General features: G+C 40.8%; 1 protein-coding gene across 1 annotated transcript; it reads left to right on the top strand.

Annotated features, from left to right (window-relative positions):
* The first annotated feature begins 4,786 nt into the window (after positions 1–4,786).
* On the top strand, positions 4,787–13,461 carry LOC135471467 (transmembrane protein 26-like). The gene is made up of 3 exons (XM_064750753.1): positions 4,787–4,983; positions 11,901–12,087; positions 12,397–13,461. The coding sequence occupies exons 1-3, from the start codon at positions 4,787–4,789 to the stop codon at positions 13,459–13,461; spliced, it is 1,449 nt and encodes a 482-aa protein (XP_064606823.1).
* Positions 13,462–14,315: the final 854 nt, after the last annotated feature.

The following is a 14,315-nucleotide window of genomic DNA, read 5'->3' as shown; positions in this document are numbered from 1 at the left end:
GTTCGAATCCAGCTTGCGCTAGTGCGACTACAGCTTTAAGTCAGGGTGGGGGGGATTGGTATATTCAGGGAACTCCGACTTTTGTCGTATGTTAGACATTCTTGTGTAAAGCAACAAAATTAGTATGGACGATCAAATTCAATGGGATGTTTAAACCACCCCCTCAGCCTGAGGAATATGAAACAATATAGACCGCCATGCAGAGATCCGTGAGATTTCATCATGGGATGTAGCGAGAGTTAGAAATCCAGTATCAACGATAAGAGACAATGCTCCACCTAGTAAGGTATGAGGTGTATTGCAGACATTGGTTCTGGTGTTCGACAGAGATAGGCATTGTCATGAAAACAAATTTAAGAAATAAAATTAAAGGTCTTAACGGTTGGAAACCTCCTTTTATTTATTTATTTCGATTGGTATTTTTACGACAAGAATATTTCACATGTACGGGGAGGTGGGAAGGTCAGTATTTGGGTGGAGGAAACTGCACAGAGAGGAAACCCACCCCCACCTTCAGCCTGATGACAAACATTCCGACGTATGACCGGAGAGGTCGGCAGCATGAGCTGTGACAAATATATTAGCTAAGTCTGAATTTGCAGCTACACTATCCCTCTTCATATGTGATGCAAATAGGCCGAGTTCTTACATATTGAGACATGCTTTTTCACGACTGAAAGCTGCCACGATGGAAAGCATAAGTGAGTCGGTAAGGCTTCTGACCACGCTTAGAGATTTTTAGTGTCAAATACGACCACAAGGTCGTGTAACCACATGACTTAGAATAACATCTATGTATATATAGCAGTAACAAACCGTCGAAGTTCGATAACTCAGCTTACAACATGCTACATCAAGGTTACCTCCCTTCCACTATTTTGTGTAAGTTATGATCCACCAAAATCTAATACCCGCCAAGTTAAATTTAGATAAGAGATGAGACGTTACAAGTTAATCGGATTACCTATTGAGTTTGAAATTACAAGTCATAAGCTGATCTTTTAACTAAAGGCTTCTAATGACAAAAGGAGTGACACGTTTGAGTTAAGCGTGACGTCAAGGCCATATATCACCAAAGATGTTAGGGTTCAGTCCCATTCTCGAACAGGAAACTTTCTCGGTGTGATCTTACAAGTGTTGAAATTACAGTTTAGGTCATCAACCAGCAAAGCAGTATCCAAAGTTATATTCACAAAGACAAGTTTCTTTGATATTCACAAACGAGAGATGGTTACCTGGAAACAGGTGCCCTGCCAGCAGTTTCCAACGATGTCTGAAAGATACGTATATGTGATGTGCGATGCGTCAAATCCAGTAAGTAGTCTCTTACTTTTAACAATGAAAGATCCCCATTCTTGTTCAACAAAGGTTATTAAAAGTATATCAATTACGCTTTTATTGCAGCTGTACGTGTAAAACAAAACGGTCCAATAAAAAACTTTGTGAGTGAGCGGGTTGTGTTCTAGTTGTTAGGAGGGCTTACTTTCAATCACTAGGATACACGAGATGAAGGTTCAAACCCGGCCTTGGGAAGGGAATTTGTAGATTTCCCCCTTTTCACTATTCGTGACAATACGGGTCATCAATATAGCCGTTTGCGCACTTTGTGAGCTTTGACATTTATAACGTGATGACCTGTCTTGTGAAATATCAAAATAATCAGCTTATTAAGGCGCTAAAATAAATCTTGATAAAGGATTGTGGAGTAGAGAGTTTATAAATCCCACTTGAACGTATGTTCATATTTCATTAAACTAATTAAACGAGATGTCCTTGAACTAGATGTCATTGCATAAGTACCATATTCTTGAGTATGGCGTTCAACAAGAATTAAATAAATAAACTACTGGAAACACCACTGAATGTTTTGCATTGTTTTCATGATATTATTTATTAAATGTGAGGACAACACAGCATTTTCAGTAATTCCAGACCAGTGACGTCTAATAAAGTGCAGGTGGCATTGTTTAATCCTGCTTACAAGTGCCGGGCTGCTATGGATGTTGAATGGGGGGGGGGGGGGGGGGGAGGGTGAGCGTGTAATGTACTTGAACAGTTAGAAGAAAGCCCTAGTTGGGGTAAACTGACAGGATGTCGTATTTTATCGGTTATCGTATTTTATCGGTTACCCTTTGCCAACAATCATATTGTCGTCGCTGCTCTGGTGTTGCTCTCTGTGCTTTAAGTCTTTTATATTGTAACCCTGTATAAACCAGGAATTTTCTGGTGGACTATAAGCATCCCCTGAGACCTGTAATATTTGTATATTTTGTTAAAGTATATGTATTGAACTTATTCAAGCGTCTTCGTGTTTCTTTGTTTGATCTTGTGTAAGGCCAATCGCTGATCTTATGGTAAAGCAAGCCAGTTCTACTAAGTGCCAAAAAAGCTTTGAATTTTGTGAATGAATAATCTGTGCTACCTCGTGCAGCGTTCTTGTTGAATGACAGATCATTAATGAAGTTGTGACAATGCACAGCAGGATCTGATAACGCGTAATTAAATCCTCGATACAGATGAATGTCGAGAAAATTGTCGTGTACGTACATGGTAAGATGTTGTATGTACATGATCTCCACAAGTCTCTTCCACTAATATCTTAAGCCTCGCTACAGCTCAGTGAATGTCGAGAGGTTTGTCCCGTACCGACACGGTGAGGTATATTATGTGGATGACCCCCACTGACCTCTGTTCCATTTAATCCACTTACTCACATTCCACGTACCTCGCCACAGGTGAATGTCGAGAGGTTTGTCATGTACCAACATGGTGAGTTGCAGTCCGAGATCTCCATTGGTCTTTCTAAATCTCATCTGCACATCCTGATCCCACGACCCTCGCGACAGTTGAATGTCGCAGTACGAAATCCTCATTGGTCTTTCCAATCTCATCTGCACATCCTGATCCCACGACCCTCGCGACAGTTGAATGTCGCAGTACGAAATCCTCATTGGTCTTTCCAATCTCATCTGCACATCCTGATCCCACGACCCTCGCGACAGTTGAATGTCGCAGTACGAAATCCTCATTGGTCTTTCCAATCTCATCTACTCATCCTGATCCCACAACCCTCGCGACAGTTGAATGTCGCAGTACGAAATCCTCATTGGTCTTTCCAATCTCATCTACTCATCCTGATCCCACGACCCTCGCGACAGTTGAATGTCGCAGTACGAAATCCTCATTGGTTTTTCCAATCTCATCTACTCATCCTGAATCCCACAGCACTCGCGACAATTGGATGTCGATAGGATTGTATCTTCATGTACATGGTGAGTACTGCACAGGCAGGCAAACAACCTTCGGTCTCTGGCCAATCTTCACTAATAAAGCCTGGCCCTTATTTAAGTGACCTTGAACGTATAGGACATAAAACACCATTGCAATAGACAACACAGTGAGTATTGTTGATATATTTAGGATTTATTGCTCGATACAAATCTTGATAGACTTGCCAGGCTCTGCAGAAAAAAGGTTTGCGATTGATTTGATTGTGAGTGCTGCTATTTCCTTACCCGGTATAAAGTAAACTGGATACCATACGAAGACACATTCTCAAGGTTCAATGCTGTTTGTCTTTCCGTTCAAATCCGTAAACATTTAGGACTAAAACAGACCTGAACAATGAAGGTGTATTGATATTATCTTCTCACAGCCAATTTTCGTACTCCCAATCCCCATAGAGTAAATAAATTGCTTAAAAATAGCTGTGCAAAATATATAATGAACAGATAATTAAAGAATTACGTCCACTCCATATGAAATATAATCTCTTTTGTACTGTCATTTCCAAGAAATAGGATGCTACTTTCTATATTTATTTGTTTATTTGACTGGAGTTTTACAGCGTACTCAAGAATATTTCATTCATAGACGACGGCGTTCGGCTTTATGGTGACCATTTTGGTAAACAACAAACCCATTTTCACTACCCACAGCAGCACCAAATGAGGTTGATATTGTAAATCTTACAACACATATAATTGAGTCACTTCTGGACTTACATTTCCAACTATATGATGCTTTATATTTTAACTTAAAGCCATGCATTTTTTACCCTGGTGGTACAGGATGTTTCGATTAGACCAGCTGGCCATAACGAACCTGAACCTGGCTAACCGATGGCGGGCTGCTAGCAGTCTTCCTGCTTGCTCGTAGATCTTAATTCCCCTACTCTTAACGGTTCAGGGCCTCCAGACTCCGCTCAATCCCTCCCCTCCCTCCCATGTACCGCTGTCCCATGCACAGCTCCTCGAGTTTCCGTCTTACTAAGAAGCTGACTTTTAGTTCACGATGTCGTCATAAGTCTGTGTTCTTTGACACAGCGACAGCACGTCGGCTAAACTAGGGCCTATTAGAATGGGCTAGTGGCTGTTCTCACGATGAGATAAACACCCGTGCACCGGGACCAAGGGCAGGCCGAATTTTGACAGATAGTTCCCGTGATATCTTTGATACCTCTGTGATACTGAAGAGGGAGGGAGACGGTATGGGTGAGCTGGTGTAAGACTGACTTAGTCACCTGATGAACACAGTGAGTCTGTGAATAAACTCTGCTAACAGATTTCTTGTCCACAGCCAGAGTAACACAGCTTTCCCAGTACCAAGCCCTGATAGCAGACTTTACATTTTGTTTGGGATTCTTCAGCAGCAGATTTCATCGGTTTGGCAGCTTCTCTCCACCATGATTCCCCTGACATAGTGCTTAATTGTTGTCTTCGTGGAGATTTCTGCTTCTGTCCAAATCGAAGTCTTTGTTAATAGTACGTTTGACTCGTATAAGCCGATGCGTTTCGTGACATTACGAATTGGCCAAGCTCTCTTGGCACGAGTGTTGTTCTTGGGCCATAGTCTAGTGGCCGTTGGTCATACGGCAAATGTCTTGGGAGATTCCTTCTGGTGGCTTCTGGCCGTGGCCAATGTTGGCCTGCTGATAGAGACAGCCTATACTGTGGTTAGACGAAATGGCCAAGAATGGAGATGGTGAGTCACACTTTTATGTATATCACGGTTAATTCGAATATTGTTTATGAAAAAAAATTGTTTATTTATCTTATTTAACGTCCTTGCATGCCCACCAACATCATAGCAAGAGTAATTTGGTATTGTTTGATAGCGGAATAGTTTTTTATTACACGAGAAATGGCGTGAAAATTAAAATTTCAAGTAGACCTATGTGTGTATATTGTTACTAGGGGCTATAGTTTATGTGTACATTGACCAGTGTAAACCCGCTTCAGTCTGGATCACCAGCGACTAAGTCAATACCTGGCTCCTTTAAGCTGGTCGTAAGTCTCGTTAATGACAACACGCCCCTCTTTATATACAGTAAATTTAAAAAGAACGACCTTACCTGACAGATCAGTCAGGACAACTCTTTGTATAGGGTTTGTATATCGGCCAGTGGGACATTCGCTCATTGATTATGTATAGTTGCCGTCCAGTAGTTAAAGTCATATAGCTGACGTCCAAGTTCTAACCAATATGTTCTTTTATACAAAATATACATAAAAATTTATGTAGCTAAATTATCTCATGTCTGGCACGACAATATTACAACTTAATTCGATAAACTAGGGGTAAATTCACTGACCGCCTGGGAAAAGTAACAAAATGTACATATGTACATTGCCTATATAAGTATACTGAATCAGCCTGGAAGTTGAGGAGGATAAAATCATGCGTGGTTCAGAATAGCGGACATGTCAGCTTATATAGAACATAAAGAATACGCCGTACTGCACAGAATGCAAATAACTGGACGCAATTCCGAAAATTCCGAAAACTCAAATAAAATCTAAGATATAGAGGAAAACCAGATTTTAAAATGGCGTTTAATATAAATCAGTAAGACAAAAATTAGAAAGTAAATAGTATCGAAATATTTGAAGTTCACTTCGCACGTCGTATTTTAAAGGGTATCATTAGAACAAGAAGACTGAGGCCGAAATCTAACGGTAACTTTAAAACGATATTAACAATAATTAATAACTATACATCGTATGTTGAGTTTGCATATGGCAAAAATAATGAACGAAAAGGATAAGTACACTACGCTATACTATTTATAAAGGTTACCACTTATGGGATGTTACATTATTTATTGAATTTCTTAAGTTTTTCATTAATAACATCTATGTGAAATTCGAGGATACAATTTACAAACAGTGCATAGGTATTCCAATGGGTACCAATTGTGCGCCTCTTTGGGCAGACCTATACCTGTTTTCACATGAATACGACTATATGCAGAAATTACTTAAATGTAATATCTTTAAAGCTCGATCCTTTTCATATACCAAGCGGTATATTGATGATCTACTGGTGTTAAATAACCCCCATATTGCTGAAGCGGTGAAGGAAATCTATCCACCTTCATTGGATTTAAAGGAGACAACATATAGTCCTGATGGTACATCTTATTTGGATCTATATCTGTAGAAAGACGAACAAGGTCTCCTTTCACGCCGCCTTTACGACAAAAGGGATAATTTCAATTTTGATATTGTAACTTATCCTTATTTGGATAGCAATATATCAAAGGGTCCTGCATATGGCGTCTACATATCTCGCCTCGTAGCATTTGTCAGATCTTGTGTAAATTGTGATGACTTTAATCTGTGTCACAAGTTGTTAGTTCAAAAACTAGTTTGTCAAGGACACTCCATCAAACACCTTCATTCTAAGTTTCTCAAATTTTACAATGAGTATAACACTCTCGTTGGCAGGTATGGACAGAGCGTTCAGAACCTCTGGCGATCTGCATTGTGATCAACCACATAGACGGCGCTGTTATCCTTATGTACAGATCTATCACGTACATGGTATTTCACAACATAGATTGCTCTGGTTGCCGAGTGTAACCGTCAATTTGTAGACAGCTTTTATACCGACCAGCATGTCAGGTGTAACATCATAGATGACGCCTCTTGTAGTATGAGATCCTTACATATTAACGGGAAAGCCGTAATCGTCCGTTACTTGTGAATCACAATCTGTTCGGTTAAGGTGTGTAACATTCGTCATTTTCGAACTGTATCTAATACCGCTTAACCTGGGGCTGGGGGCCGTAAAGGCACTCATGCATGATGCCTTTATGAAAAGTTGCAATCAAAGCGCGACTGAGATACCTTGTTTACTTATTTGACCTGGAACTCATTCATGGACTACGAATTTGAACTTTGATATATAATTCATGCCTGGAATATCAACTGTCTGCCCGGCATCATTGAAAACTGATGACCGCTTCTCTCTTGTGTGTTACCGGCTTTATTTCCTATTTGTATAATTTCTTACACACCTTTGTCTTTGAGAGCTAGTGTTAAACGTTGTTTTGGAAATGGACCGTGCGATTACCGAGTTGGATCGCCCTTTACGGACTACGAATGGTATACGAATGTCGGACATGACGCTTATATATATAGAAACAGAAACTTGACGGTCAAATCGAGGAAAATGTCTTAGGACTCTTTATTTATTCTTTGATATTATGGATCAAGATCCTAAAGGAGTTTTCGGTAACGTTTGTCTGGGTTTTCTCTTTAGTTCAGCTATTCTCCTCTTCCATGTAGTTAACATTTCATCCTGAAAGGTCATTAAATGCATATATTCACCAGTGTCAGTCGCGTTTACCACTGCAGCCATGTGGGGGACTTCTCGAGCCTCTGTGCCGCTGATCCCAGTCTGACTTCGCCGAATTTATCGTTACTAAGGCCGACGACGGTAGAGTTTTGAATTTCATCTGTGTAAGTGAATTCCTGCACAGAGGTCAGCTGGAATGTACGCTCAAAGTCTCCATGAGAAGGTTAAAAAATTGTGGAAAAAATAATAACGGAATACTTCATTAGGCAATTCTTAATGCCATCCAGATGACGTTGATAAATCAGTGCCCGAAAAAACGGAAGGAAATGACCTTTTTTTCTATCATCAACTTCCACACTTAAACGGGTGTCTGTCGGGGACTTTGATATGACTCTGTAACACACATGTCTTCTGGGAGTGCAATTGGGTCCACGTTGCACAAACTGGCAAGGGCTATTAGCCCTATAGCGACCTGTAATGTCAGCCAGACTGACACTTTGTCTGTATATACACTGTTATCAAGGTCACCCCATAGGGTTGTGACACATAGTTTTTCTCTTCTCTTTTGAAGTTTTGCACAAGATTGTATAAAATATCCTATCGTGTCTAAGATCTACTGTAATGAAAAAAATGTCACTCTTTTCTTCATCAAAACCATTGAACATGCAGATTAGTTTGGAGCATAAACGTGTAATTGTTAAGTGGCAGGCGTTCCGGGAGGCAGGAAACAGCAAGTAATTTCTGACCACAACCTTCTAACCACGTATGTTTGTTTGTTTGTTTATACAAGAATTCATACCCTGTATGAATTAACCATTATATTAAACGTCCTTTGGGTATGAGTATATATTATTAATAGATTGTAAATTGTAATATCTGCAAATGTGTTCATAGTAATTTCCTGTCATAGGTCCTAACTTAATTCTCGACGTACAGATAGCCTAGCGGAACCAGACCAATCATGGCGCCATGACCACTCGTCCTGGAAGAAAAGGTTTCATTATAACATTCTCCCTAGTAGTAGACACTCCCGTGAACCAAATCGTGGAGACTTCCTGGTCGGCAAAAAGGTCGCATGATCCATGAATTCTAAGCTTCATGTCCTGATTAATGTGTTATTAAACTAAGCAGTGTTATGTAACTAAACAGAAATCCATCATCTGTACGAGAGAGCCAAATAAAACGACTGTTAAACGATGGAGGTGACCTAGTCACAAGATTGATCAAAATCAGCCGCAGTGTTGACAGGTGGTTTCCTGCTTTAAACACATCTGGTAATTCTGTAAACTGCCCTAACCTCCCGGTTTCTAGGCTGGCCATTACTTTTTGAAGGAATAAATCATAAATTGAACACTATCTAGGTTGTCTTTAATTTAAGAATTCACAGTGTGATGGTAGCACGCAGGGTCTACAATCTAGGTTCTGATATAGCGTCACCTTCGTCTGGAAGCTTGTATCCGACATCTGTGATATAACACCAGATAGCGGACACCCTAATGCTTACAGGTCGAAAATTTTTCATATTCAAACACAACTGTTATCCGATAACATGTATTAGAGGTCTTCTTTAAACTGGGCGTTAACTTTATCGTTTTGATTTGAAGAAAAGATAACTTGTCTGTAGGCGCCTCCGGGGCCGCTTCTGTCTGTTATCGGTGGAACATCCCTGTACTGTGTATAGATTTCCTGTGGAGTGTTTTAGACTGGAGAACACCTGTGTTACTCCCTTTCCTAACCTTCTTTGCTGCCATCGACGTCTCAGGTCCAAGCTACAAAAGACGGCTTATACGTTAACTAAATCGCAAAATGTTCGGTAAACTGTTCGCACTTTGTGAGTGTTTTAAAGAGCCCTTATTTCGAAAATACAGACATTGTTCTAGAAATTGCTTATTTCGTTCCCTATTTTGTGGTCTTATGACATCCCTTGACATCAAAGCGAAATATAAAGGAAAGGGAATCCTACCAGAAATAATACAGAAACAGTAACCATGCCTGGATAAAAAAATTCCATGTATAATATATGGCTGCACACCAAATCATACGAATATCACACACAAGCAAGAACAAAGTGATCAACTTTTGCAATTCTGATATCTGGAGGAGCTATAATCTTACGCCCCGGGTATGTCAAATGAAGTGTGTCCGTATACAAGGAACAGTCGACTTGAGTAAAGACACAAAGATATAAAATTGGGACAAAATGAACGGCAAAAAAGACATTACCCGACGGATGGCCGTCTGCATTTATTTACTTATTTATTTATTGTTTGAAGTCATGCTCAGCAATCTTCCACTGATGAATACAAAGGCGGTCAGCTTATATGGATGGATGAAACCGATATGTATGGAATTTCCACCATCCATTCCCACTCGTGGCGTACAGACTTGCACGCCATTTTGGTTGAAAACAAATTAATCACTCCACGTGGGCCGATGACCGTTTGTTGTCCGCGGCAAACAAGGGGAAACTTGGAATGCACATGTACGTTTCACATGAGAGCAAAAAGCTCTCATAAAATGTCTGTTGCTGTGAATATGTGCTCCCCTCCGTGTTGGTACATGCGTGAGATGGATGAAAAAAAACAAAATGACGGATGACGCTGTTGACAACTCCAGTGCTTTTTATTCGGGCGGCCTATATTGGATTGCTCTGAATGGAATGACTATTTCTTGAAAATGTTACTCCATGAAAAGGGGTCTCCATGGCCTGGTGGTTAACATTCAAGCGCTGTGCAATGAATCGGAGGCATCTCACCAATGTGATCGATGTGAGTTGAAGTCCACCTCATGATGACTTCCTCTCCGGCCATATATTGGGCGGTTTTCCAGCAACCTGTGGATGGTCGTGAGTTTCGCCTAGGCTCTGCTGGGTTTCCTCTTACCATAATACTGGCTCCTGATGTGTAAGTGCCTTTGAGTGGGGCATGAAACACCAATCACATAATTAAATAAAATATAATGAACTACTTCAACTTGTCAGCTTTTTAAGCTATATCCGACGAGTGTGTAAGTTTGAGCTGTAGTATGAGCTGTCTCACTGGGGGCCGTATCCTCCCTCTGGTATACAAGTTACCATATCTTCTCTATCGTAATGTGTATTCTATCCTCTCTCTCATATACTGAGTACCATACATTCTTTATCACATACTGGGTATCATATCCTCCCTCTCATATACTGAGTACCATACCATCTCTATCTCATACTGGGTATCATATCCTCCCTCTCATATACTACCATACCATCTCTATCTCATACTGGGTATCATATCCGCCCTTACATACTGGGTATCATATCCTCCCTCTCATATACTGAGTATCATACCATCTCTATCTCATACTGGGTATCATATCCTCCCTCTCATATACTACCATACCATCTCTATCTCATACTGGGTATCATATCCTCCCTCTCATATACTGAGTACCATACCATCTCTATCTCGCACTGGGTATCATATCCTCCCCCACATACTGGGTATCATATCCTCCCCCACATACTTGGTATCATATCCGACCTCACATACTGGGTATCATATCCTCCCTCTCATATACTGAGTACCATACAATCTCTATCTCATACTGGGTATCATATCCTCCCTCTCATATACTGAGTACCATACCATCTCTATCTCATACTGGGTATCATATCCTCCCCCACATACTGGGTATCACATCCGCCCTCACATACTGGGTATTATATCCTCCCTCTCATATACTGAGTACCATACCATCTCTATCTCATACTGGGTATCATATCCTCCCCCACATACTGGGTATCACATCCGCCCTCACATACTGGGTATTATATCCTCCCTCTCATATACTGAGTACCATACATTCTTTATCACATACTGGGTATCATATCCTCCCTCACTTACTGGGTATGATATCCTCCCTCTCATATACTGAGTACCATACCATCTCTATCTCATACTGGGTATCATATCCGCCCTCACATACTGGGTATCATATCCTCCCTCACATACAGGGTATCATATCCTCCCTCTCATATACTGAGTACCATACATTCTTTATCACATACTGGGTATCATATCCGCCCTCACATACTGGGTATCATATCCTCCCTCTCATATACTGAGTACCATACCATCTCTATCTCATACTGGGTATCATATCCTCCCTCACATACTGGGTATCATATCCTCCCTCATATACTGGGTATTATATCCTCCCTCTCGTACTACCATATCCCCTCTATCATACCCGGCTCCATATCTTCCACTGTACTAGATGGATGGGATGACCCTTTGCTCACACATTCCTCTATAACTGTGTACATATTACCGCCTTTGTTTCAGGATCTGTCCCAGTGCTGTGTGGTACCTGCTGGCCACAGTCCCAGCCATCTGCTTGCTGGAGCTTGATAAAGTCAGCCGTAACTTCAGCCAGGGACAGAACTTCAACTCCACTCAGATCGCTCTCAATGTCAGCCAGGAGAAGACCGCCGGGGCACCAATGTCCCCTATCGAGGTCGTGGAGGACTGGGTAAGGCACAACTTCGTCTTATGGTCAGAAGTTTAGTACAAACGAAGAATCACATCATTTTATTCTCTCCCAAACGTGTTTGCGATTTTCTTGTTTTTTTTTTGTTTTTTTTTTCTTTTTTTTTCTTTCATAATGGCCACCGTCATTGTCCTTCTGTTAGGTGTCTTTGAATTTACAGTATAAACACTGCACTCGCTATCGATGCTATAGTACGTGTCTTGTTGACAGATATCGGTTTTGAACCCGTTTATTACTATTCTGGTAAAAATATGATTGTCTTAATACATGTTCTTTGCTGTTGTTTTACAGTTTGATTCTCCGATCAAGTTGACCCAGGATATGTGGGTTGAGGTTATAGAACAAATGCTGCTTCTCTTTCTTATCATTGGTCGCTGGTTGATGCCAAAAGGGGAGATAAGTAGAGACGAACTCTCTCAGCTGCTCTTTGTGTACATTGCCATCGCCTCTGACATCATGGAATTATTTCAACTGTTTGAAGAGGAGCGTGTGTATCGGAATGAGGCTTTACGCTACTGTATCCTGGGCGTATGGGGATTCAGTCTTTTCCAGTTTACCTTGGTTCTCACGGCCAGCAGGAACCCAAAGAAGGCCAGACCAGTTGCCGCAACGGCAGATGCCGACATATCCACGGCTGGCCACGAGACCGGTAAACCCGAATCAACGATTGTCTGCTGTAGAGTACCATATATAGAAATACTGAGTTTGCTTACTTCGCTTTTCATAATGGACGGTCCATTCCTGGCAATTAGACTGTATGTATTGTTTGCCCTCAATGTGCACAGTTATAACATCCTCTTCTTCACTAGTAAAAATCTACTGATGGTTTTGCTCCTGTTTTATCGGTTTCTTGTCATCATCAATGACATTCGAAAGAGGAAGCATAAAAGTGACGATGAAATTTCCATCTCTTCCCTAAAAGGTTTTAGTGGGTGTAACAAAAGCATGTCTATATCACGTAAAGACGATATGGATACCATGGACCTGGAGAGAAAACAGAGTTCTCCGTCAGCAAGTTTGGCCCCCAAAAAGGAAAGCACTCCCTGCCGCCTCTCTGCAGAGTCCAGGGAATCTAGTGACTATGTCATGTTTGAAAAAGAGCGCGCGAACTCAGAGCAATCTGCTGTAGGAAGCCAGGGGGAACTCGCAAATGTTGTCAACGCGAAAGAAGTCGTCTTACAGACTGAAAACCATGTGCTTCGTCAGTCGGATTCCATTCCAGAATGCGACCAGAAACCAGAAAGCGATCCTGAAAATGAAGATCATTTTGGTCCCACGTGTGTGAACGAGACTATGGAAGATTGTACTCCAGCTACGGAACGATGTCGTACACCAGAAGATGGAGATGAAAACTAGACTGACCTAGGGAAGATGCACATTGTCACAAGAGCCTTTACTGATGTTCTACACCTAGTAGATAATTTAAATGCAAAACCGCGTATGTGCATCACAGGTGTGGTTGGTAGCTTTGGGACCAAGGAATAAAACCTATATATATGTAGATAAATGCATATACAGCATACCGCCCCATGCCGGTCTTTAATTTTTTCAGGCACCGGTGAGGTTATAAAACTTTATGCATGTGGACAGCAAAGTGTTGACAATGATATGTGTTCTGCTGCCGCATCGTATACACATTACTTGGCGTACTGCAGCGTAACACCTGCTGCCAAGTGAAAGTCGCGTATATATAAAGTGTTCATTCTTTGCATCGAGTGAGTTTCCATGTCCATATAGTTTGTATGGTGCTGGTAAATAGAAATATGAATTTCCATTCATCGATTGCTTGTGCCCCATCGAAGAAGCCAAGACATTGTGATATCTGATGTGCGCTAAAGCGTACATGACTGTGAACAGTCAATTGACATTTTTACCTATGTCAGAGTATTAATTTGATTGTTCAGGACGAACAAGGTAGACACCAACCATACCTAAAATAGACCTTACATTTATACAAATCAACATTTTTAGCGTAAACTGAATACTTTTGTACATTATTTGCTTTATTTTAGCTAACAATTCCACATTATATAAATATATGGCGTATGTGTATCAGGTGGAATTCATATTGCATGAAAAGTTCCGCTATCTCCTAGCTCCCTTTAAATATAAAAGTATATTTTAGCCTAAGTTTGTTATTATGTCCACAACGTATTTGTGTTTTTAAGATGTTTAACTTCTATCACTTATTGTCCTGTAGATGACAGACT

This window comes from Liolophura sinensis, chromosome 1, assembly GCF_032854445.1.
Source record: "Liolophura sinensis isolate JHLJ2023 chromosome 1, CUHK_Ljap_v2, whole genome shotgun sequence".
Taxonomy (NCBI): domain Eukaryota; kingdom Metazoa; phylum Mollusca; class Polyplacophora; order Chitonida; family Chitonidae; genus Liolophura; species Liolophura sinensis.
Note: the sequence above shows the minus strand (reverse complement) of the source record. Positions and strands in the feature narration are given on the sequence as shown.